This window comes from Megalobrama amblycephala, linkage group LG14 (assembly GCF_018812025.1).
Source record: "Megalobrama amblycephala isolate DHTTF-2021 linkage group LG14, ASM1881202v1, whole genome shotgun sequence".
NCBI classification, from domain to species: Eukaryota; Metazoa; Chordata; class Actinopteri; order Cypriniformes; family Xenocyprididae; genus Megalobrama; species Megalobrama amblycephala.
In genome coordinates, this window is record NC_063057.1 from 10416570 (window position 1) to 10443595 (window position 27026).

A 27026-nucleotide genomic window follows, 5' to 3' on the forward strand; every position below is an offset into this window, starting at 1 on the left:
GCAGTAGGTATGAAGCACAAAGAGAGGTGACGAGGAACAAGCTGAGGGAGACAGGGGTCTAAGACATCACATTAAAAGGGTTATTGAGCACAAAACATAAGGCTCAGACCAGAATTCTTATGAATTTAAGAGAAACAGGGGTTTTTGATAGGATTTGAGTAAGTATTGGGGTATTAAGGAAGCATTACTGGCATAACCTGCCAGATGGCGAAATGCAAAATAAAGTGCGTCAGGTATGCATCTTCCCAAAGTTCAAACAGAAGGTAATGTTTTGTGAGGGTAATGGAGTTTTTCTTCTAAGGTATTTTTTTGTCATACCCAAGAATTGATTCAATAGTGTCAAACTTGGGGACTGGATTGTTGACAGTGGTGTCCCTGGAATTTACAGTCCAACACCTAAGGATATGAGACTGATCTATGGGCAGTGATCAAACATTCAGGTATGAAACTCAAAATTTTACATTTTAATCAGTCTACAGTTTTAATCATGTTAATTATAGTGCTCTCCACTAATATCGTCACTCTGCAGGGCCCTCAAACCCCTGGGAATCAGGGGACTGAACAAAAAGAAAGCCATCAGGAACATCATGAATGCTGCTGAGAAAGCATCTAGATGGCTGTGGATCAATAGGAGTGATCCGTGGACCGCACAAGCTACCTAGACACAAGTCGGGGACTGATCACCCTTGGCTGGGTCGCCTGGGCGAGGGTGTATGTTGAAAGACCCAAAACACCCGATGACCCCAGGTTACATCACTGATGATCTAGGTTGCACCTGCAAGGTATATTAAAATCTTGGAGATTTCTTGGAGCCTATTTATTTCAAAACAGCAGACATGATCACACAATTTAAGGATTGGATGAACTCCTGTGGCAACTTGTGGCAGGTTATTGAACAAAACTGGAAGGTCTTCCTTCCCTTATTTACGAAGAAGCAGAGCGAAAGAACCAGGGATGAATTCAGAGAATTTTCACAATTTACTGGAGTCAGGAGGGAAGCAACCTCAGAGAAATGGAAGAGGACGCAATATTTTGCTGGGAGCTCCTGCTGAATACAATTCAGGGTAATAAGACATGGTCTAATTTTAACTAAAATGGTCATTTTATTATTATTATGCTTTTGTGCGACATCAATCTCACTGTTGTGCTGTTCTGAATATTAGCATCGCTTTAATTCTGCTGTAGGCACAATGCCACAGGTAATAAGTTGTTCTGATATTCAGTGATATTAAATATATACAGCAGTTCAATGAGCTTCAGTAAAATTTAATATTGCCTAATATTTTACACACATTATTGCCAGTTACTTTGACAGGGCCAGATTCAATTGATTCAAAATTCAAAACTGTTGTACAATTATGCATGTGTGCAATATGTAGAATTTTGAGGTTTTCTCTTACCAAATTTTTTTGCACCATCTTTTCTAAATTTTACAGAAGAACAATCAACAATAACATTTCAGGAGATGCTGATATTTATTATTGGTGCAGGACAGCCATGCATTGAATTTACACACAGGAAAATCTTTGGCTTCCATTTGCTTCAACATTTGGTTTTATTTTTGCCTAGAGGCTTCCAGGAAGAAGAGGAATTGACCGTGACACAGCCCTCAAAGGCTGCCTTGGATTTTGAAAAATCTAAATTTGATAATTTAGACCAGGGTTTCCCAAAATGGGCGATAGAAGTGTGTTGAAGAAACTGACAAATGAATGCATGAAGCCTGCCTTTTTTTAGAAGACATTTTGCAAACTTGTTGACAAAACCAGTAGGATTTTTCAAAGCAAAGCAGGACAGTTTAAAACAGCAGCAAACACTGATAATTAAGAGAATGCCCTGAAGGCTTCATATTTGGTGTCACAGTGCATTGCCAAATGCAAAAAGGCCCATACAATTGGCAGGCTAAAAACAGAAAATACCACTGTCTGATAACAAGGTTTCTAGGAGAATTTCAGAAATGGCAGATGACATTGAAGCACAGCTAATTGATAGACTTAAAAATGGAACACCGTATGCACTGGGCTTGATGTCAAATGAGATCATAAATCCTAAATGCATAACAAGAATTCCCTATTTAGGAAATGCTGTATTCAAAGACTTAAAAATCATAGCCCAATGTGATAAGAATGTGTAAAAGTTCTTATTGATGATTATATGTAATTTACATTGTACATTGCACTAATATGAAATGTTATGTTCAAATGTGTAATAAATACAAATGTGTAAAATACTGATAAAATCTAAACATGCAAATGTGCCATTTAATTATTGGAATATATAGGCTACTTCAAATCTCAGGGGGTACTTCAAGTAAATTGTTTGGTCAAAGGGGTTCGGCTGACCAAAAAAAAAAAAAAAAGTTTGAAAACCCCTGATTTAGAGAAATGTTAATTAAAGGGACAGTTCACACAAAAATGGAAATTCTATCATGAACTCACCCTCATGTCGTTCTAAACCCATAAGACTTATTCATCTTCAGAACACAAATGAAGATCGTTTTTTTGATAATCTGAGAGATTTACCACTTTAATGCTTTATGAGCATTTTGAATCATCAATGTGGTAGTCATGTAGCTGTCAATGGAGGGACAGAAATCTCTCAGATTTAATCAAAAAGATCATTTGTGTTCAGAAGATGTCTTACGGGTTTGAAACGACATGAGTAAATGACAGAATTTACTATCATTTGTGTTCTACTGAAGAAACAAAGACACCTACATCTTGGATGCTCTGAGGGTAAGCAGATAAACATCAAATTTTCATTTTTGGGTGAACTATCCCTTTAAATGTAATTTAAATATTTGGTCCTGTAATCTTAAATATTTGGCCTTTTCATTTGAGATGCTTCAGTGTTTTAAAGGTAAACATTTACAGCAAAAAATAGTTTCCTTTTATAAAAAGGAAACTATTGAGCTATTGAGTATTGTATTTATTTGGATGTTTACATTTGATTCTGAATGAGTTTGAGGCTATGCTTTATGGCTACCGGCTAATGCTACACTGTTGGAGAGATTTATAAAGAATGAAGTTGTGTTTATGAAGTGTTTAAAAATGAAAATAGTGATGGCTCTCTTGTCTCCATGAATACAGTCAGAAACAATGGTAATGTTAACCACATTTAACAGTACATTAGCAACATGCTAACGAAACATTCAGAAAGACAGTTTACAAATATCACTAAAAATATCATGATATCATGGATCATGTCAGTTATTATCGCTCCATCTGCCATTTTTCGCTATTGTTCTTGCTTGCTTACCTAGTCTGATGATTCAGCTGTGCACAGATCCAGACATTAATACTGGCTGCCCTTGTGTAATGCCTTTCATAATGTTGGGAACATGAGCTGGCATATGCAAATATTGGGGGCGTACACCCCGACTGTTACGTAACAGTCGGTATTATGTTGAGATTCGCCTGTTCTTCAGAGGTCTTTTAAACAAATGAGATTTATATAAGAAGGAGGAAACAATGGAGTTTGAGACTCACTGTATGTCATTTCCATGTACTGAACTCTTGTTATTCAACTATGCCTAGATAAATTCAATTTTTAATTCTAGGGCACCTTTCAAGAATCGAGGATGCGCAGCGTCTGTCACCATAGAAACATGCTCTGACAGCGAGCTGAACAAGCTCCTCCTTCTCTCTGAACGCGCCCTCTGCTCGAGCGCTTTCAGCAGACCAGTTAAACCGGTCACTCTCCACAATCATCTCACTCATTTACTGGATTTAATTAAACACGTTTATACCAACTTTATTTCCGAATAGACCTGGCTGGAAGAATAAAGTACTTGTTTTATTGTGCAGGTAAGAGCTGTAATTCTGTATTTTAATTATAACAATTTCTCTCTAGGTGGTGATAATTTAGTTTGCATTAAGTTTAGTTTGAGTCTTCAGTATTTCATCATGTAACGTTATTCAGTTTAATGTCACAAATAGTGCAGGGCGCCACAAATTACTGAACTTTTTCAGTGTCGTGACTGAATAAAGGTCGAGAAACACTGCTGTATAAAACATGAAAAGAGAATGAATTTATAGAGCAGTGCATCTAAAGTCACCGATGTTTAAGAGGAAATAATCTGCTTTGTTTTCTTAATTTCCCATATATTATTGTGAATAATCCCTGTTTAGAGGCGTAATGTAATTCTCTAATGCTGTTTTATCAATGTCCAGTGAAGCTTATAGTTAACTGAGGAAAAGAAAATGACAACATCAGCTGTTGAAGAGAAAAACCAAGAAGGGTCAAACAAACCTCAACCTGCAGATGGCGCTATTGCTGCAGAAGATTCAAGATCAGAGCAAATAATTCAGACTTAAAAACTGGTTAAAGTTGTTTAAAGCATTTTAAAGTAAATGAACATCACACATTAAACTGTGCCGTTTGAGTAAATGTTTGTTTTTTCCTCATAGATGTCTACACTTTTACATACCTTTGTCTCTCCCAGAAACATTACATTCTTGTAAATGAAATATTAAATTGTGCTCTATTTAAGTTAATTCAAGCTGACATACACAAGAACTAATGCTGGTATAAGTTTATGGAAAACACGATAACTTATAATATCTATTAAGTGATAAAACTATTTCATCATTTAACATTTATAATAGTTTGCATAATTTTCTCCTTTCCTTTAACCGCTCTTCTAAAAATATATATTTGTGACATGATGAATTAATGTTATTTTTTATTAGGTAAAAAGCATTGTTATCAAAATAAAAATAGCTCAAATACTAAAATACAAATACTAAAATTTGTTACTGAATTTTGCACAGCATGAAACTTTTCATTTAACCATATTTAAAATAACATAAAAACATAAAACAATGAATCTTGTGTGAAATAAAAAAAACAATAACAGTATCTCCAGTAACTGTAATATGATTTGATGATCAGAGGCAGTGGGTGTAGTCAGTGAGTCATATGGCTCCTCCCTCTTTATTTGACTCCTCCCCTACATCATCATAGTCTGTTTTTGAAAACAAAAGCAAATTCATATTTTTAATGTTATAAATGCATCAAGATTTAGTTTAAATGATAACATAACAAATAAAAATAGATATAGGCTATAGAAATGTGAGAATAACCGACCCAACAGGTTTCTCTCATCTTCATCGATGTTCTTCACATCATCATACTCCTCCTGATCTCCCTCTGATACACATGTGAAATAAAACCTCACATTGTGATTTTAATACAGCTTGTGTCACTGATGATGTCATTGATCTCTTTCCTACACAAACCCTAATTTTATTTAAAAATGTAAAAGTTTATTTTTTTAATGTAAAAGAATTTAAAGTAATTAAGGCTATCCTCAATGGTGTAATAACTTTAACCAAATTCTCAGATGTAGATATTAATAATACAACCTTACAAAATCCTCAACTTTGTAAATTTCCTTTTTTGATAAATGTTTTAAAGGTGCCGTAGAACGTCTTTTTAAAAGATGTAATATAAGTCTAAGGTGTCCCCTGAATGTGTCTGTGAAGTTTCAGCTCAAAATACCCCATAGATTTTTATTTTTTATTCTTTTTTTTTAACTGCCTATTTTTGGGCATCATTAAATATGCGCCGATTCAGGCTGCGGCCCCTTTAAATTCTCATGCTCCTCACCCCCGAGCTAGCGACTGCCTTAAACAGCGTTTACACAAAGTTCACACCGCTAATATAACCCTCAAAATGGATCTGTACAAAGTGTTTGTCATGCAACATGTCTAATCGCGTAAGTATGGTATTTATTTGGATGTTTACATTTGATTCTGAATGAGTTTGATGGTGCTCTGTGGCTAAAGCTAACATTACACACTGTTGGAGAGATTCATAAAGAATGAAGTTGTGTTTATGAATTATACAGACTGCAAGTGTTTAAAAAATGAAAATAACGACAGTCTTGTCTCCGTGAATACAGTAAGAAACTATGGTAACTTTAACCACATTTAACAGTACATTAGCAACATGCTAACGAAACATTTAGAAAGACAATTCACAAATATCACTAAAAATATCATGATATTAGGGCTGTGAATCTTTGGGTAGACAGCGATTCAATTCGATTCACGATTCATAGGTGTTCGATTCGATTCAAGAATGATTTTTGCAAATTCAGAATGATTTGATTCGAGATGATTCACATTAAAATTCGATGTGATTCGATTAATTCGATTCGATTCTGCATTTTAATATGCATTTATAAGGATATTGAAATGCTTCCCTCAACGTGTCTTAGTCAGGGTGTGAATTACACAGCGGCCTTCAGGGGGTCAGAGAGTAAGGGCAAAAACAAACAAACAAACAAAAAACCTTTTGTCCATTGTTAATGTTAGTTCATGTTAGTTCTCAATGATGCTACATAACTTTATTTTAATAGCCTATAAAAATTGGCATTTGTGGAAATTTACATAAGTCAAAACTTTAAAAGGGCTTTAAAAGTATTGTTAGGCCTCGTTCATGTTAACTATAGTGTAGGATAGTGTTAATGGCTACACAACCTTATTAAAGTGTTCCAGGTACATTAAACATACTAATGCTTACATGGAGAGACTATCATGCACTTTCCCAACTAATCCTAAACTAACTTTTCTTCACAGAATAGTAAAAATCCCTCTTTGTTCTCTTTATGCGGAACATTTTCCTTATGGTGATTCTGAAAGAAAGCGCTCTGGGTTTCTACTGTTGCTATAGTAACGAACGCAACTTGAACGCGCATCTGATTGATAAACCGCGCGCTCTTATGTCAGTGTTGTTAATGGTGTAGGTATTTCAGTTTCCTCGCACATTCAGTTTAATGACATTAAGTTCATAATTTCATTTATCATTCGAACTGTGCGTATGCATTTAGACACTTACATTATTATGTGTTTGCTCCGTCCATGCAATAAATGCGCGCCTTGAAACTGCTCAGGTAATGTCAATGAAACATTTCCGATGTTTCCACGCAATAAAAGCGTTTTATTTCAACAATAGTGACCGCGCAATGACTTGGCAGCTTTATCAATGGCTTGAGCAGTTTGACTCAGGACTATTGCTATAGAGAACCGTCATATGTTCATTTAAACAGCAGTGGCCGTCCTGAGGAGAGCTCAAACGTGGGCTTGGGCTACGGACTGAGCGCGAGCACAATCTTTGCCTTTTACATCTATTATCGACCGAAATAAATGATTCACGATTCAAAAAACATGTTTCAAGATCGATGCATATGCATCGTCAGAATTTGTAATCGGTGCATCGAGAAAACGAGTGAATCGTTACACCCCTACATGATATCATGGTTCCCTTTCGATACTTCACTCGTACTGCGTATGGGGAAAAGTCTCCCTTTTTCCCCGTCACTGAAGCCTTTTTCAATAACGCAGTGTAACTGCACCGTCATTGGTTCACTCATAGACAAGTTGTTGAACCAATGGCGGCGCGGCATAGCTGCGCGGCCTATGGCGAGAAAGCACGCGAACTTTCCCGCCGAAATGGGCGGGGTTAAGGGCTATATAAGCAGGTGTTTCGCCATAGGATTTCAGTGCTTTCTCCTTCAGCGATGACTTCTACTTCTCCTCGCTGATCTCCGCCTGAAGCCTAAGAAGCTCGCCGCCTTCAAGAAGCTCTCGCCGCCGTCAGAAGAGGCTCCCGCAGCGGACTCAGCTGGACTCGCCAGTCGGAGACAGCGCCGGCGCCCTCGCTGACTGCAGCCCGCAGCGCCGTCCTCGAGTCACCGCCTCCCACTTCCCGCTTCCGGCCGCTTCCTAGCGTGTCTCCTGCCGCCATCCGGCGGGCCTTCCTGAGAGCTTCTCCGTGGCTTATTGCCGATCTAAAAGAGCATAAACAGTGGTTTTCACCGCTCCGTCAGAGCTTCCGCGGCCCTCGCCGCTCTAAAAAGAGCCCCCCAATCGCCGTTATTACGGTGGCGGCGTTGATGCAAATGCCGCGCCACTCATGTGGCACGTGCAGAGCCCCTCTGCACGACGACGATGGTCACAGCGAGTGCGTCGCTTGCCTGGGCAAGTCCCACGCTGACGGCGCGCTTGCTGGAGCCTCATGCCCGCACTGCGAGAGCATGAGTCTCGGTTCCCTGCGCTCGCTGGTCGCCTTCTTCATAGAGGGCGATCTCGCCGCTCGCACCCTCCCGTCTCCTTCCTCCCGCGAGCCGGCTAGGAAGAGACAGCGGGGTAGAGCGATCCAGCGCCCGGAGTTGAGCGAGCTCACGCCGGCCCAGCCCCCGCGTGCCTCGCCCTCTCCTCCAAGGGAACATTCTCCCGTCTTGTTCTCCCGACCCGAGCAGCGTCCCTCTGCCGATGCAAGCGACCTCGTCTCATTTGGAGGATCGGACGACGAACAGGATGACTCCATGTCCCTCGCTGCCTCTGAAGCAGAAGGTTGGGCTGGCGAGCCGGAAGATCCCGCTCCCCCACCTCCTTTGGAGCCCATAGAGCACGGCCAAGGCATGGATGCCGAACTTTTCCGCATCCTGTCTAGAGCCGTGGAAGAGCTGGACCTCGAGTGGGCCCCTCCAGAGGAGCCATCTCGCAGCCGCCTGGACGAATGGTTCCTCCCAGGCCGCCGCCAAGTGCCTCGTCAGCGCTCAGCTCCATTCTTCCCCGAGGTCCACGAGGAGCTGACTAAGTCGTGGCGCGCTCCGTACTCCGCCCGCCTCCACACGACGCATCGCTCTGCCCTCACCGCCGTTGACGGCGCCAAAGAGAAGGGATACGAGCATCTGCCACCCCTGGATGAAGCGGTGGCAGCTCACCTCTGTCCTCCCGCGGCTGTGGGATGGAAGACGAAGAGGGCCCTTCCTTCCAAGCCCTGCTGGACCACATCTACCCTGGCTAGACGGGCTTACACCTCGGCGGGCCAGGCTGCCTCCGCGCTCCATACAATGGCCATATTCCAGGTCTTCCAGACCAAACTCCTCCGCTCGCTGGATGAGTCTGGTATAGACGCACCGGCCTTCAAGGACCTCCGCAGCGCCACCGACCTAGCCCTGCGAGCCACGAAGGCTACGGCCCAGGCCATTGGCCGCTCAATGGCCAGCCTGGTAGTGTTGGAGCGCCAATTTGAGTGGCTCAACTTGACGGAAATAAAGGACCTGGATAAGACGGCCTTCCTGGACGCTCCGGTCTCACCCTCCGGTCTCTTTGGGCCAGCAGTGGATGGCTTTACCGAGCGCTTCACCGCGGCGCAGAAGTCCCATTTGTCTCAGAGGGCCGCCCAGGCAGCACCACCTAAGGAGCACCGCCAGCACTCACGTCCTGCAAAGCGCCCCCCCCCCCCTTCCCGAGACGCCAGGGACCCCGGCCCAAAATTGTGCTGGACCGTGACTCCGAAGACGTCCTGATTTTTCAAAAAGGAAGAGGATGGGAGATTGTCTCGTTGTGACCGGACCACCCCAAAAGCTCCTGCGTGCAGTTTCCCCTCCGCCTCGTCTAATTCCGGGCGTGGGAAACATGCTTCATGTTGTAGCTGGGCCCACACCTGTTGCGCCCACTCAAAACGCCGTTTTCACGGCGAACACTATTTTACTTTATCAAAAAGAGAGCAAATTTCCTCTTCCACCTCTCTCGGTGTACGGCCCCCTCACCGGCGGCCTGTCATCCAATGTCATACAACCCCTTGTCACTCGGGCCGAGGCTTGGCAAGCCATCCCCGATGTGTCAGAATGGATCGGGGATGGGGATCGTAACTCAGGGCTACTCGCTCCAATTTGCACGACGGCCCCCTCGCTTCGGCGGGGTGCTTCAAACCTCGGTGAACCCGGACAACGCTCACGTCCTCCGAGCCTAAGTTATGACGCTGCTAAGAAAGGGAGCTGTGGAAATAGTTTCCCCTGTGGAGAGCGAGTCAGGCTTTTACAGCCGCTACTTTCTGGTCCCCAAGAAGGACGGCGGTCTCAGACCCATCCTAGATCTCAGACTTTTGAATCGCTCCCTCATGAGACGGAAGTTCAAAATGCTGACGCTGAAGCAGATCCTCGTGCACATTTTCCCCGAGGACTGGTTCTGCTCACTGGACCTGAAGGATGCGTATTTTCACATCCAGATAGCCCCCCATCAGAGACGATTCTTGAGAATCGCATTCGAGGGGGTGGCGTACCAATATACGGTCCTGCCCTTCGGGCTGTCTCTGGCTCCTCGCACTTTCACCAAGTGCATGAACGTGACGCTTTCCCCTCTGAGACAAATGGGAATCCGGGTTCTAAATTATCTCGACGACTGGCTCATTCTAGCCCGTTCGCGAGCTGAGCTGGAACACCACAGATCCGTGCTCCTCAGCCATCTGCAATGTCTTGGTCTCAGGGTCAACTTAGCCAAGAGCTCGCTGTGCCCCAGCCAGCAAATTTTGTTTCTGGTTGAAGTTCCGGGTTCCTCCAAACGCCTGGTTGAAGTTCCGGGTTCCTCCAAACGCCTGGCCTTGAGACATAGGCCATGGCCGCCTATGTCTCAAGGTCAATCGGGCCTGTCTTCTAGCCCTGAAACCTTGGTTGAACCCTGCCTGGTTCAGTCTTGGAGTACCCCTGCAGGCGGTCTCACGAAGGACGGTGCTCTCAACGGACGCCTCCAACTCGAGTTGGGGCGCTGTGTGCGAGGGCAGACCGGCCTTCGGCTCGTGGAGTCACGAGGAAAGCCGTCTACATATCAACTGTCTAGAGATGCTAGCAGTGATGAAAGTCCTTCAATCTTTTCAGGCTCACTTGACAGGACGCCATGTCTTAGTCCAATCGGACAGCATGACAGTGGTGTCGTACATAAACCACCAGGGCGGTCTTTCATCCAGCCGCTTGTGTGCTCTGGCGAAACGCCTTCTGGTATGGGCTCTGCCGAGACTTCAGTCGCTCAGAGCGACTCATATTCCTGGCAAGACCAATCTGGGCGCGGACATGTTGTTGCGGAGCAACATCCCCTCAGACGAGTGGATGCTCCACCCCGAGACGGTCCTCACGATTTGGGAGTTCTTCGGGGAAGCAGAGACAGACCTCTTCGCCTCAGAAGACAACTCTCACTGCCCAACATTTTTCTCGAAGGAAGTCGATGCTCTGGCTCACGTATGGCCCAGCACGCTCCTTTATGCTTTTCCTCCGATCGCACTGATCCCCCAGGTCATCAGGCGCATCAGAGAAGACCAACACAGAGTCCTTCTGGTGGCCCCGCTCTGGAGGGGCCACCAAGTTTGGTCCTCGGAGCTGTTCAAGCTCTCCACGAGAGCCCCTTGGCCGATTCCCCTGAGACGGGATCTCCTCTCTCAGGCAAACAGGACGATCTGGCACCCACAGCCAGAGCTCTGGGCTCTGCACCTCTGGTCCCTCGATGGGAGCCGACTAACCTCCCCGGGGATGTTCTAAATACCATTTCTCAAGCGAGAGCCCCGTCCACGAGACGCCTCTACGCTCAAAAATGGTCGGTCTTCGCTGATTGGTGTTCCTCACGCAACATAGACCCTGTGGAGGGTGACGTATCCTTCATACTGTCTTTCCTCCAAGAGCGTTTGGATATGGGGCGCACCCCTTCAACGCTTAAAGTTTACGTGGCCAATCAGTGGGTCGAAACGGCCTTGTGGTCCGTTTTTTAAGGGGTTCTAGGCGATTAAATCCACCTCGTCCCCTTACCGTTCCCACTTGGGACCTTTCTCTGGTCCTCAGGGCCCTAAAAGGTAACCCCTTTGAGCCGCTGCGTTCAGCTGACCTCAGGTCCCTGACGCTAAAAACCGCTCTGCTACTTGCACTAGCATCGGTCAAGCGTGTTGGTGATTTGCAGGCCCTCTCTGTGAGCCCTGCATGCCTCGAATTCGGACCTAATGATTCTAAGGTCGTTCTGAAACCCAGGCATGGCTACGTTCCCAAGGTGCTCTCAACCCCGGTTAGAGCGCAGGTCATCTCGCTTTCTGCTCTTCCTTCCTCTACGGATGAACGAGAGCTAGAGTTACTCTGCCCTGTCAGGGCATTGAGGACCTATGTGGAGTGGTCACAACCTTTCAGGCAGTCAGATCAGCTCTTTGTTTATTTTGGTGGCCGCACCAGAGGGTCTCCGGTCTCAAAACAGCGTCTCTCACGTTGGATAGTCGACGCCATTAATCTGTGTTACTCCTCTCTGGGTGCTGAATGCCCCATAGGAGTTAGAGCCCATTCCACTAGGGGAATGGCTTCCTCATGGGCTTGGTCCAACGGACTTTCCATAAAAGACATCTGTGAGGCGGCCGGCTGGTCTTCGCCGTCCACTTTTGTCAGGTTCTACCATCTTGATGTCCCGACCTTGCAAGCTCGGGTTCTTTCAGTGTGATTGGCGGCCCTTTACGTGTTCCGCCTCACGCCGTTACAGGAATCATTTCCTTTGTAGTGTAACTAGGGATACGCCGGCTTTGCCTTCTTGCTTGTTTTCTTGGTCCCCTCCCGGCGTCCAAAACAAGTTATGTCGTTCCCTGCCGTGGCACGGCGCGGTTGAATTCGTTCCCCATACGCAGTACGAGTGAAGTATCGAAAGGGAACGTACTCGGTTACTAACGTAACCTCGGTTCCCTGAGATACGGAACGAGTACTGCGTTACTTGCCGTGCCACGAGGCTGCGGCTTCAGAGTCGTCGCTTCAGTCGATTGGCACTGAAATCCTATGGCGAAACGCCTGCTTATATAGCCCTTAACCCCGCCCATTTCGGCGGGAAAGTTCGCGCGCTTTCTCGCCATAGGCCGCGCAGCTATGCCGCGCCGCCATTGATTCAACAACTTGTCTATGAGTGAACCAATGACGGTGCAGTTACACTGCGTTATTGAAAAAGGCTTCAGTGACGGGGAAAAAGGGAGACTTTTCCCCATACGCAGTACTCGTTCCGTATCTCAGGGAACCGAGGTTACGTTAGTAACCGAGTACAATCATGTCAGTTATTATTGTTCCATCTGCCATTTTTCGCTGTTGTCCTTGCTTGCTTACCTAGTCTGATGATTCAGCTGTGCACATCCAGACGTTCTGCCCTTGTGTAATGCTTTGAACATGAGCTGGCATATGCAAATATTGGGGGCGTACACCCCGACTGTTACGTAACAGTCTGTGTTATGTTGAGATTCGCCTGTTCTTCGGAGGTTTTTTAAACAAATGAGATTTATATAAGAAGGAGGAAACAATGGAGTTTGAGACTCACTGTATGTCATTTCCATGTACGGAACTCTTGTTATTTAACTATGGCAATATAAATTCAATTTTTAATTCTAAGGCAACTTTAACTATGCCAAGGTAAATTCAATTTTTAATTCTAGGGCACCTTTTTAATAATAATTTTATAAGAAATTCCTTTAATAAATATTCCTTTTTTTATTGCCCTATTTTTTGGATTGACTTTAAAATAGAAATGACCAAAAAATAAAATAAATAAATAAATAATTGAACAAAACTCTTAATTTAGAACCTTATTACATTTGACTTTGTTTTCAAACTTCTGAAAAACAAAATTACACAATTAACTTTAATTATTTTGGCAAAGGTTTGTATTCATAAGACAAAAATAACTCCAAAGAAACTCTCATATATTACCTTTTGTAATACTGATCTCACAATATACTTTGAAACCCTTTCAAACATGAGATCACTCTTTGCATTGTACTTGTCTGTGACTGAAATAAGTAAAAAAGAAGAAGAAGAAAAGCTTGATCTCTTTCTCCTCATGACTGTCTAGACTATTAGATTTACTCCTGATGAAGTCATGATGATTCATTAATGGTAGAATCATATTTTCATAGTTATAAATGCATCAAGATTTAGTTTAAATGAGCAACATAACAAATAAAAATAGAAATAGGCTATAGAAATGTGACAACAACTGACCCAACAGGTTTCTCTCATCTTCATTGCTGTTCTTCACATCATCATACTCCTCCTGATCTCCCTCTGATACACATGTGAAATAAAACCTCACATTGTGATTTTAATACAGCTTGTGTCACTGATGATGTCATTGATCTCTTTCTCCTCATGACTGTCTGAAACTATTAGATTTACTCCTGATGAAGTCATGATGATTCATTAATGGTAGAAACATGTTCAATATTAGTGGATGATGATAAAATACAGTTCTGTGTGACTCACCTGTTAAACCTGGAATGCTCTGTCCAATAATGATGACATCATCATAATGCTCCGGTGTGTCCACTACATAAACATGAAGATATAAACAGAACAAATGATACATCATCATATCAGTACTGAGCTTCACTTCAGAGGTATTATGTTAAACACACACAAACTAAAGAAAAATAAAAAGTAAAAACACCTTTTTTAATATTAAAGTTCTGTCCACTCGTCATGACATCATCATAACTCTCAGGTGTGTCTTCTACAAATTGAACATGAGAAACCCATACAAAATATAATTTATATATATTTTTCATGAGTTCACACTTACAAATAAGTCAGATAAATTAATTGGTAAATGTATTTGGCGTGCTGTTGGAGGAGAGGGCTCCAAGATTGGTGAGGAGACAGGGTGGTGGAGGGATTCTGAAAACTGTTGAGGATCCTTAGGTGAGTTTGACTGTGATTATATATAGGCCTGTACTCATTTTGATTGGGTAGATATGTTGATTACTGATTGTTGACAGCTGGTTGAGATGACATGATAATTGGGTAGCTTATTTGACTTGTTCCTCCCAAACTACATTAATAAAACATAATTTAAAATATATTCACAGATTTTATATATTTTAAATATTTCATATCGTATTATATAATAACGACACCTGTCTCACGATCTGGTTTCAGTCCATCAGTGATGACATCATCATAGTATCCCGGTGTGATTTCCTTCATCATCTCTTCTGCATCAAACATGTTTATATTTTGAGTGTTTTTAATATTTTGGGAAACAAAATTTAAAATATGCTGTTGCAGTTCTTGAGACCATTCAGCTTTTGTAATCATCTGGTAATGAATGAATCATGTGATCAATTACTGACCTTTCAGGCCACTGGTGACATCATCATAATACACAGTCTTGAACTCTTTTTCTAATAAGAGAAAAGTTTTAGTGTTGTGAACAATTGAAACATTCAAAGACATTTCATTTAGAGGTAAAATATGTGAAATACATTTGATACATTTTTCAGAGTTTGTAAATTAAATAATTTATTTTAGGTGTTGTTTTGAATATACTTCAGCTCTCTAACCTGAAAGAAGCTCATCAGCATCTTCATACCCAGAATGCAGTTCTTCAGAGATGAGACTCCCTGTTAAAGGAGCAGAACAGTCAGAAACATGTTCATCATTACAAACAGACTGAATCCTCATTTCCTTTGGATCAGAAAGCATTTTGTTACCGAAAACACAACACAAATATTAATTACTTACATTTTAAAAGCATTAGAGGCAGAAATCTCATGTTTTAGAGGCCTATTAGTAAACACACATGTATCCTCACATGAACCCATTCCTCACTGCCTTCCAGAAATACACACAGGAAGAGACAAACACACACACACACACACACACACATGCACACACACACCTGCAGCTCTGTGGTTTTCTGCAGGAGGTTTAACAGGACTAATAATAGATGAACATCAAGTGTCTGACAGACTCTCTTATTAATTCATCATATTAAATAAGATTCAGGGCTCATGTCTCACCCCTCTGAGTGAAGTGATTGTGTCTGTGATGAATCTCCTCATAAACGGCCTCAGTCGTGCTCCTGTGTCTCCTCTTAGAGAGAGCTGTGAGTGTAGAGAGACAAACCTGCTGTCAGTTCACAACACATGACTGATCACACACTGAATAAGACACAATATGACAGTCTCTGGATCTCTCCTACCTCTCCTCATCACTCTGTTCTGCTGAATCAGTATAAACAGTGGCACTAAGAGCAGTAAGAGCACAACTCCCAGTACAATCACAAGCACAGAGAGAGACGCTGCTGGAGGAGTTTGTGGACGAGAGACTGATGTTGAGCTCACTGTCTGAGAAACTGGAGGACAAGATGATGTTGTGGCAGGAGTAGTGGACACAGACACAAACACTTTGAAAATCATGCAAATACACAAATATTATTAGTGATGCAATCTGTGAACTAAAATGATCTAAAAATGAATAATTTTCATCAGTGTTTTGCTGTGACCTGCACAGGTGAGTCCAGCATGCTTTTTGTTGGAGCAGTCAGTGTGTTTCTCCAGGGAGAGAGGACAGTCCCACAGGTGAATCTCATTCCCTCTGCACTTGACTCTGTTCAGCCACACAACACCTTCACCAGCACCAAAGACTGAATTCCCATCAGCCCTCAGTGCTGCTCCACAACCCAGCTGTCTGCAGACCACCTGAGCATCGCTGATGTCCCACAGATCATCACAGACTGAGCCCCACACAGCGTTATGATACACCTCCAGCCTCCCAGAGCACCGGCCCTCCCCTCCACTCAGTCTGAGAGGAACATGATCTAAATCACACACATCAACATCACTGACCAGCTTCAGCTTGCCTTTTACAGTAATACATTTACAATGCATTTCATATCTATTTAAAGTTGTAATAATAATAAACTTACTTGAACACTGTCTCTGGTGAGGAGATGATGAGTTTGAACATGTCAGACGACTCTGAGGAGATTCACGAATCTGCTCCTCTGAGATTAAATTGTTAAATTTTCATTCATTACTTAACAGAAAAATTATAAGAAAAAAAATCATATTGACATGACCACTTCAAACTAACTTAAGTCAGGTAAATATTATCTTACCAGAACAGGTGATCTTGGCCACTTTATTATCACAGTCATTCAGTCCCCAGGGTGAAGATGGACACTGCCATAGAGTGAAATCATGACTTCGACAATTAAGTTTATCAAGCCAATTATGAGACTTCAGGCCCATTGAATATCTGGGTTTGCTGCCAGATCTTCCACAGTTCAGCTCTTGACAGATCAGACTCGCTGTGTCTCTGTCCATCTTATTGTAACACACATTTCCCCAGGATCCATTGTAGAAAACCTCCAGATTCCCTTCACAGCCCTCAGTTAACCTGATCTCTTTAAACTCTAGATGGAAAAGGATGAGAATCAACTTCAACTCTCACATAACTTAAGTCTGTTAATTAAAGGTGCCCTAGATTCAAAAATTGAATTTACCTCGGCATAGTTGAATAACAAGAGTTCAGTACATGGAAATGACATACAGTGAGTCTCAAACTCCATTGTTTCCTCCTTCTTATATAAATCTCATTTGTTTAAAAGACCTCCGACGAACAGGCGAATCTCAACATAACACCAACTGTTACGTAACAGTCGGGGTGTACGCCCCCAATATTTGCATATGCCAACCCATGTTCCCAACATTATGAAAGGGATTACACGTCTGGATCTCTGCACAGCCGAATCATCAGACTAGGTAAGCAAGCAAGGGCAATAGCGAAAAATGGCAGATGGAGCAATAATAACTGACATGATCCATGATAACATAATATTTTTAGTGATATTTGTAAATTGTCTTTCTAAATGTTTCGTTAGCATGTTGCTAATGTACTGTTAAATGTGGTTAAAGTTACCATCGTTTATTACTGTATTCACGGAGACAAGAGCCGTCGCTATTTTAATTTTTAAACACTTGCAGTCTGTATAATTCATAAACACAACTTCATTCTTTATAAATCTCTCCAACAGTGTAGCATTAGCCGTTAGCCACACAGCATAGCCTCAAACTCATTCAGAATCAATGTAAACATCAAAATAAACACTGTACTTACGCGATTAGACATGCTGCATAACGAACACTTTGTAAAGATCCATTTTGAGGGTTATATTAGCTGTTTGAACTTTTTTTATGTTAAGGCAAACGCGAGCTCCGTGGGCGGGGAGCGTCAGCATTTAAAGGGCCACACACCCTGAATCGGCTCATTTATAATGATGCCCCAAAATAGGCAGTTAAAAAAATGAATTAAAAAAAATCTATGGGGTATTTTGAGCTGAAACTTCACAGACACATTCAGGGGACACTTTAGACTTATATTACATCTTTTAAAAAAAAGCTCTAGGGCACCTTTAAGGAGAGGAAATCATAAAGAATTTTACAATTCTGATTCTAATTTCTCTCATGGTTCCTTAATGGTTTCATTAATGGTTATTTTAGTGCTTTTTAAGAAATAAATATTTGTGTGTGTGTGGGGGGGGGGGGGGGGGGCAAATGATGCCCCCCAAATGATGAGATGATATACACATTTAACACATTTTAAACAATTCTTGCAAAAGGTGTGTTTACACAAACTCTTCAATGTCGTCAAAGTGTTTTAGAGAAGGTATACTGTATGTGCAATGCAATAATATCATCAGTCACATAGGCTATTGAAATGTTTAAAATATTGTCAAGTTTTTTTTTTACTTATTGTTCACTGTTTACCTGAGCACACGACTCCTACATCCTCCTTGTGTTGACAGTCATGTTTTCCCCAGCCTGGAGAAGAGCAGCTCCACAGGGACGTCTCATTCCCCTCACACTCCACCTCATCCAGCCATATGGATCCAGAACCAGGACCAAACCAGGCTGGTACCTGCTGGTTACTGAGGGCCACTCCACACTGCAGCTGTCTGCACACCACATGGGCATCTTTAATATCCCAGGAGTCATCACACACTGTCCCCCATGAGCCGCTGTGAAAAACCTCCAGCCTCCCTGCACAGTCTCCCCCAGAACCCACCAGCCTGATGGACCTGCGACCTGATATTCAGAGAAAGAGAAACACATTAGTGATCACTAACAACTGAAGAATCTGCCCAGATGTTGCTCTTCTCACCAAGGCAGGTGATTGACAGCTGTTGTGTGGAGCTGCAGCTGAGAGTTTGTGGAGAGCTGCAGTTCCCCAGATGAGCTTCACTCCCAGAGCACTGGAAGCCCGTCACACACTCATGACTGTGTTCAGGACTGGATGAAGAGGAGCTGTAGAAGTTCAGCACAGAGCCACAGCCCAGCTGTCTGCAGACCACAGAGGATTCAGTGAGACTCCAGGAGTCCAGCAGAACTCTCCTCCAGACCTGATGGATGGAAACTTCCACCTCCCCCTCACACTGTCTCTCTCCAGACAACCGCACCAGACCATCATGAACAGCCAGAGAGGAATCTGGAGAGAAGATCTCATGTTTTACTAAAATATTGCAAGTTAATCAATAATATGTACATAAAAATAAATGACAAGAATGTTTTTTCAGTTTAAAATGAAATTACACATGTTGTGAAATTAAATTACACATGTATAGTGAGATGAAATACTGTATTTATACTTTATTTTATCCTTTAAGTAGCATAATATCAGTGAATCTTCCTGTAATATGGATTCACCAGAGCAGATGACTCCAACATCTCGTCTATGAGAACATTCAGCTCGACTCCATGAAGAGATGGAACATTCTGAGAGTTTTGTTTCTTTCCCGTCACAATCAAACACATCAGCCCATATTTCACCACTTCCCTCTCCAAACCAGTCTGATCCCACAACAGACACAGCAATCCCACAATTCAGCTGTCTACAGAGGACACTGGCAGCTCTCATATCCCAGCATGCATCACACACTGTGCCCCATTTACTAACGTACTGATGCTCAACTCGACCAGAACAGATGTCAGGACCATTGACCAGTCTGAGATCTGTGTAACCTGGACAAAGAACAGAGAATTTAGTTAAACAGTACAAAACATGCAAAAGAAATGTTTTTTAAAAACTTGACCGACTTCTTGAATAAATAAGGGACACTTTTAATGATATTTGCTTTGCTTCTTGTCTTATTATTTTATAAATCTAAACAGTTTATTAGTTGATAGTTTCTGACCAGTTACATTTTGTCAATTGTTAGCAGTTTGTTTCATGTTCCACGCATAAAATTCACACAAGCTCCTTGCATTTTGTGCACATAAGAGTGAATGCATTTTTAATTTAATAACAAGAAAAAAGAATTGTAGACTAAATGCGTCCAAAGTGTTTTTAAAATGCATGTAGTCTACAAAATGCTCAATTTATTAACTATATAAATATATATATATATATATATATATATATATGTGTATGTCACACGATACATTACTTCACCCCACTCAGGCAACCACCTGACTTAACATTGAATGTGGAGAGAAAATTTGTATTTATCCTGGAATTTGTCAGGGTTCTGTGTTTATGTTTCCTGTGTCACATGTTCCTTATTCTCAGTTTTCCTGCCACTTGTTTGTTTCTATAGTTTCCCTGATTTGAGATTATTGGTCCCAGGTGTGTCTTGTTAATTAGTCTCATTTGCCCCTTTGTTTGACTTGTGTATATATTCCCTGTGTTCTCCCTCAGTCTCTGTCAGTTCTCATCTGCATTATACATTTGTGTTGATGGTGTTTCTCTTGTTTCCTGGATTATTATTAAAGTCTTCCTTTCTGCATTCCTCCTCTTCGTGAGTCTTTATCCACCATGGCACCTGACAGAATTCTGTTGTAGAAAAGATTAATTATGAAATAAGTGTAGATGAGCTTACCAGAGCAGATGACTCCAGCATCTTCAGTATGTGTAGCTTTTATTCCCCATCCATTGAATCTACAGTTCTTCAATGTAGACTCTGATCCAGTACACTGTACATCAGAAATCCAGATTTTTCCTGATCCTTCTCCAAAGTGAGCTCTCTTTGGTGCACTTAAAGCCTTTCCACAGTTCAGCTCTCTACACACCACTGCAGCATCAGTCATATCCCAGTTTAAATGACCCACTGTTCCCCACTGACCATCATGAAAAACCTCCACTCTACCAGCACAGGAACTTTTACCACCTACTAATCGCACTGTTTCTGAAGGTAAAAAGGGCACAAGAAAGATGGATAAAAATAAAAATAATTGTTGTACAATATAACTCAATGATTTTATGTCAATTCTTATACAATATGTGTAGTTCATATGTCGTTCTCCTACCAGCACATACAACGCTCACATCGTTGTTATGGGAACAATTGTGTGAAGGTGAAGTTGGACAGAGAGCAAACTGAGACTCATTTCCTCTGCACTGAATCTCTTGTGTCCACATCTGAGCATCTCCTTTTCCAAAAGCATCTTCTCCCAGCACCTGTACAGGAGCCCCACAGTCCAGCTCTTGACACACAACCTCTGCATCCTGCTGGTCAAAGGCAGCAGCACACACTGTGTACCATGTGTTCCCATGAGGAACCTCTAGTCTTCCAGAACAGCGTGAACCTCCAACAAGTCGGATGCCTGAAATGATTATGATAAAAAAAAAGGTCACAAATATGATTGTTTATATATTAAAGGGGAAACCATGGAGTGTTGTATTGTTTTACTTTAATGTTTTTAACTCACAAGATTTTTTAAACTGAAAATGAAATTGGCTGCAAATAAAAGCTGTTTTGAAATCTACAACTTTAATTTCAAGGTCAAAGTGTGCCATTGTTACAGTCTAGAGTAACAGTTGTGGTCAGTGCTCGTTCTACTCCATTTGGCACCCTAGGTGACTATTAAGGTGGAATGTAACAACATATTTTCACAATGTATAGTAATACAAAAATGAAACAATATGTATCATGCATAGCGACAATATGTATTGTATATATAGTAGTTCACCCAAAATGAAAGTTTAGATATACTTAATTTATCGTCAAATATGGTAAACCCAGGGGGTCACACATTTAAGCTTCCATGATTATTAATTATTAATAATAAATTCAAATATAATACGTTATTTAATAAAATGCAATATTTAATATTTTACAATATTTATATGCAGTCAGTAACAGAGTACACGCATATGTGTCTAACATAATTCTGTATTTTTAGCTATGAAGAATCCTGAATATTTTTAGTATCATTCTGGTGTCACCATTGCCTTGTGAGTGTTACGGTATACACAGGAGGCAGACACAGATGTAAACAGGTATTGGTAGTTTATTGACCACAGTAGAGCATGAGATATCAGACAGGTGAGTAAACTGGATGCAGATGATGTTAGACTGGTAGTATGAGGAATAGTTACTGTCCTTTCCGTTGCAGGTAGAGATACGTTGGAGCTTGGAGATCGCTGGAGTTACTTGGAGCTGACTGGAACACACCCACACAGCAGACGAGGCACACAGAGGGAAGGAGACACGCTGGAGACAGGTGAGTATACGAAGAGGAGTCCTTGAGGTAAGCATAACAGGGAGTATATGCGAACGAGACCGGACATGGAGTGCTGTGTGTGTGTGCTCTTTATGGTGCTGTTGATGAGTGAGGTGATGAGGTGCAGGTGGCGGTGATCAGTACTCTGGAGATGGCGTGCGTTGTGATTGGGTGATGTTGGAACCTGACGTGTCTGTGACAGTACCCCCCCCTCCACGGCCCGCTCCAGAGGGCCGAGGACCCCGACGCCGTGGTGGTCGTCCTCTTCCCCGCGGTGCCGGTTTATCAGGGTGACTGTCGTGGAAAGTCTGGAGTAAGCTGGGATCCAGGATGTCGTTTCTTGGGACCCAGGAGCGTTCCTCGGGGCCGTATCCTTCCCAGTCCACTAAATATTCCAACTGACCACCACGACGCCGGGAGTCCAAGATCTCATGAACCTCATACGCAGCTCCGTCCTCCAGGATGAGTGGAAGGGGGGTTCGGCGGGAGCCACGTCAGGTCCTGTGGGAAGAACAGAAGGATGGTGAGCTTTCAGCAGTGACACGTGGAAAGTGGGGTGAATACGATACCCTTGTGGGAGTTGGTAGGTGACTGGGTTGACCTGCTTGACGATGGGGAATGGGCCAATGAACCTGGGACTCAGCTTTCTGCAGGGCAGACGCAGTCTGACATCCCGGGTGGACAGCCAAACCATCTGACCAGGCTGGAAGACCGGAGTGTTGGAGCGTCGAAGGTCAGCTGTCATCCTGCATCTGCGCAGGGCTCGTTGCAGCTGATGGTGTGCTGAGTCCCAGACCCTCTCGCTCTCTCGGAACCAGTAATCCACTGCCGGAACGTTGGAGGGTTCCCCGGTCCAGGGGAACAGTGGGGGTTGGTAGCCGAGTACGCACTGGAATGGTGTGAGTCCTGTAGTCCACTGCCGGAGAGAGTTTTGGGCGTACTCGGCCCAACCCAGGAACTGGTTCCAAGAGTCCTGGTGGTCATGACAGAAGGTACGGAGGAAGCGGCCAATCTCCTGCACCTTCCTTTCCGTCTGCCCGTTCGACTGTGGATGGTATCCGGAAGTCAGGCTGACGGCCACACCTAGGAGGGAGTGAAACGATCTCCACACTCTGGATATGAACTGAGGTCCTCTGTCAGAGACTATGTCTTCTGGTATTCCGAAAATACCTGAACACTTGGTTGAAGAGTATTTCGGCGGTCTCCATGGCAGTGGGTAATCCTGGGAGTGGAATTAGACGGCAAGACTTTGAGAAACGGTCCACAACGACTAGGATGGTGGTATTTCCTTCTGAGACAGGGAGATCAGTGATGAAATCCACTCCTAGGTGTGACCATGGTCGATCTGGAACGGGCAGCGGAAGGAGTTTCCCAGCTGGCAGATGACGAGGACTTTTGGAGATGGCGCACTCCCAACAGCCCTGCACGTCAGAAGCCATCCCTGGCCACCAGAAGCGTTCTTTAAGCAACGAGAGGGTTTCACTGACCCCCGGGTGACCAGTGCCAAGTGACGTGTGAGCTGAGTGAATGGTTGGAGTGCGTCGTGTCCGAGTGATATACAGCAAGCCGGGTGGACAGCCCGGCGGGGGGTTCGTGAAGGCATTGGAGGAGGGAATGGTCTCCTCTGACCAGGTAATAGGACTCACGATGAGAGAGCTCGGAATGATAGGTTCAGGTTCTTCGGTCTTTTCCTCAGGAGCATGGAGACGAGACAGAGCGTCAGCTTTGACATTTTTGGTACCTGGACGGTAGGAGATGGTATAATTGAATCGGGAGAAGAACATGGCCCAGCGAGCTTGTCTTGGGTTTAGTCTTTTTGCTGACCGAAGATATTCGAGGTTCTTGTGGTCTGTTAGCACCAGGAACGCATGTTTGGCTCCCTCCAGCCAATGCCTCCACTCTTCCAAGGCAAGCTTAACAGCAAGAAGTTCCCTATCACCGATGGAGTAGTTGACTTCCGAGCTGAGCTTGCGGGAGAAGAAGGCGCATGGATGGAGTCTACTTGGCGTCCCCTGCTGCTGCGACACTCCAGTGGTCGAGGCGTCCACTTCAACGATGAACTGTTTCTCTGGATCAGGATGGACGAGCAAGGGAGCGGTGGTGAAGGCTTCTTTAAGATGGTTGAATGCGTTGGTGGCTGCCGAGTTCCAGGACAGAGACTTGGGCTTATCACGGAGCAGGCTGGTAAGTGGATGGGTGATGGAACTGTAACCTTTGATGAATCGTCTGTAGAAGTTGGAGAATCCGAGGAAGCGTTGTAATTCTTTGATGGTAGTGGGTTCTGGCCAGTTGGTGATGGATTCCACCTTCCTCTCGTCCATCCGGATGCCACTGTGGTCTATGTTGTACCCAAGGAATGAGACGGAAGGATGATGGAAGGAGCACTTCTCTGCCTTGAGGAACAGGTTAAATTGCCGAAGATGGGTGAGGACCTCCGCAACGTGTTGGCGATGTTCGGCCTGGCTCTGGGAGTATATGAGTATGTCGTCGATGTACACTAGGACGAAGCGATGGAGAAACTCCCGGAGCACCTCATGTATGAAGTCCTGGAATACGGAGGGGGCGTTGACCAGGCCATACGGCATCACCAGGTATTCGTAGTGGCCGGTAGGGGTGATGAAGGCGGTCTTCCACTCGTCCCCCTCACGTATCCGGATGAGGTTATACGCGCTGCGGAGGTCCAGCTTCGTAAACACAGTGGCACTACGGAGATGTTCCAGGGCCGCTGGGACGAGAGGAAGGGGATATCTGAATTTTACGGTAATCTTGTTGAGTGAGCGATAGTCGATACATGGCCGCAAGCCTCCGTCCTTTTTAGCCACGAAGAAGAAGCTGGAAGCAGCAGGGGAAGTAGACGGCCTGATGTAACCTTGGGCGAGGGCTTCCTTGATGTAATCCTCCATGGCCTTCTCCTCCGGGATGGAAAGTGGGTATATCTTAACCTTTGGCACTGGTTCACCCGGAAGCAGGTCGATGGCACAGTCCCATGGCCGGTGTGGAGGCAGCTTGGAAGCCCGTTGCGGGAAGAAGACATCGCTGAAGGGGGCGTAACACTTGGGGATGTCGATGGAGCGTTGTTCGACTGGACTCTCGATGGAAGTGGCGCAGAGAGAGAGATCAGGCGAAGGAGATAATGGAACAGGAAGTTCAGCCAGACAGCGAGAGAAACAGGTGTCGCCCCACTTCAGGATTTCACCCGTCTTCCATGAGATGGTTGGGTTGTGCTGCTCCAACCAGGGGCGCCCTAGAACCACGTCAGCGGTGGAATCCTCCAGAACCAGCAGATGTATTTCCTCTTGATGTAGTAAACCAACTTGGAGTGTTACAGGTCCTGCCACGGTGCGGACGCACTTACGACTCAGGGGTTTGCCAGTTATTGAGTTGATCTTGTAGATCGTCGGAGACGGAGAGGTCTTGAGACGTAGCTGCCGGCAGATGGCGCCGGAGACGAAGTTGCCGGCTGACACTGAGTCGAGGAGCGCGACCACTGAAAGGGAGACAGTAGCGGCAGTAAGATTGACGACAGTGGTGAGTGGTTTCATTTTATGAGAAGCAGGAATGATGGCATTCACCATGGGTCGAGGTGGTCGTGTGGGGCATGCTGCAATCACATGCCCAGGACCTCCACAGTACAGACAGAGATTCAGGGTCAGCCGACGGCGGCGCTCTTCCGAAGATAGACGTGAGTTTTCAACATCCATGGGCTCTTGGGCTGGTTCTGGAGTGCTGACTGGTCCTGGTGCTCTTGGATGCACGCTTGCATGCGAGTGGCGCAGCGAATGGAGAGCTGGATGAACTTTTCGAGGCCGATGGAATCCTCGCATGCAGCGAGATGCAGCCGTACCCGAGGTTCTAATCCTTGACGATATGTTGTTATCAGAGCTTGTTCATTCCATCCGCTGAGTGCTGCAAGCGTTCTGAAGTGCAAAGCATAATCGTAAATAGACATTGATCCTTGTTTCAAATTATAGAGTTTCTCACCAGCAGACGAATCTGTGATTGGTTTCCCGAACACCTCCCGGAAGTGGGAAATAAACGCCGAGTAGGATTGGGTTACAGCGCCCCGCTGGGACCAGATGGAATCGGCCCACTTCAATGCTTTGCCGCTGAGCTGAGAAATGATGAATGCAATCTTGGATGACTCACTCGGGTACAGGTGCGGCTGCATCTCCAGGACCAGTGTGCATTGTAGCAGGAATCCGCTGCAATCCTCCGCCGATCCTGAATAGGGCGGTACGGCGGTAGTGAAGGAGAACTACTGGCATTGGTGGTGGTGTTCGCTGGTGTAGGTGAAGGAACAGTGACTGGAGATGGCGGTGGTGGATTGGTGGTGAGAGTTCGCCGAAGCGCATCCACCAGGTCTTGAAAAGGATCCGGCTGGCTCATACTGGGTCTGCGGTGTTGGTCCGGTCTTCTGTTACGGTACACAGGAGGCAGACACAGATGTAAACAGGTATTGGTAGTTTATTGACCACAGTAGAGCATGAGATATCAGACAGGTGAGTAAACTGGATGCAGATGATGTTAGACTGGTAGTATGAGGAATAGTTACTGTCCTTTCCGTTGCAGGTAGAGATACGTTGGAGCTTGGAGATCACTGGAGTTACTTGGAGCTGACTGGAACACACCCACACAGCAGACGAGGCACACAGAGGGAAGGAGACACGCTGGAGACAGGTGAGTATACGAAGAGGAGTCCTTGAGGTAAGCATAACAGGGAGTATATGCGAACGAGACCGGACATGGAGTGCTGTGTGTGTGTGCTCTTTATGGTGCTGTTGATGAGTGAGGTGATGAGGTGCAGGTGGCGGTGATCAGTACTCTGGAGATGGCATGCGTTGTGATTGGGTGATGTTGGAACCTGACGTGTCTGTGACAGTGAGAAGGACCAAGTACAAGCCTGTTCAAGACCATTCCTGATTTAATACCAAATGTAGCAATTTAATCAATAGTAGCCTACT

The 27026-nt window shown here is 44.2% G+C and overlaps 2 protein-coding genes across 2 annotated transcripts in view; one reads left to right on the forward strand and one right to left on the reverse strand.

Annotated features, from left to right (window-relative positions):
* The first annotated feature begins 3745 nt into the window (after nt 1-3745).
* cracr2ab (calcium release activated channel regulator 2Ab) overlaps nt 3746-27026 on the forward strand; it is a 41300-nt gene continuing 18019 nt past the window's right edge. Inside the window, exon 1 of the mRNA XM_048156014.1 lies at nt 3746-3803. The gene's annotated coding sequence lies outside the window, so the exon portion shown is untranslated. The remainder of the gene's footprint in view (nt 3804-27026) is intronic.
* LOC125245639 (scavenger receptor cysteine-rich type 1 protein M130) lies at nt 4689-26233 on the reverse strand. The gene is made up of 21 exons (XM_048156305.1): nt 26047-26233; nt 25421-25666; nt 24415-24562; nt 24068-24291; nt 23564-23806; nt 20442-20747; nt 18728-19051; nt 18334-18651; nt 16683-16979; nt 16491-16568; nt 16068-16382; nt 15765-15917; nt 15583-15666; nt 15124-15183; nt 14914-14964; nt 14698-14775; nt 14232-14294; nt 14048-14110; nt 13787-13849; nt 5086-5148; nt 4689-4963 (listed from the first exon to the last, which is right to left on the reverse strand). Exons 1-21 carry the CDS (start codon nt 26231-26233, stop codon nt 4914-4916), a joined length of 3414 nt encoding a protein of 1137 aa, XP_048012262.1. The 3' UTR covers nt 4689-4913.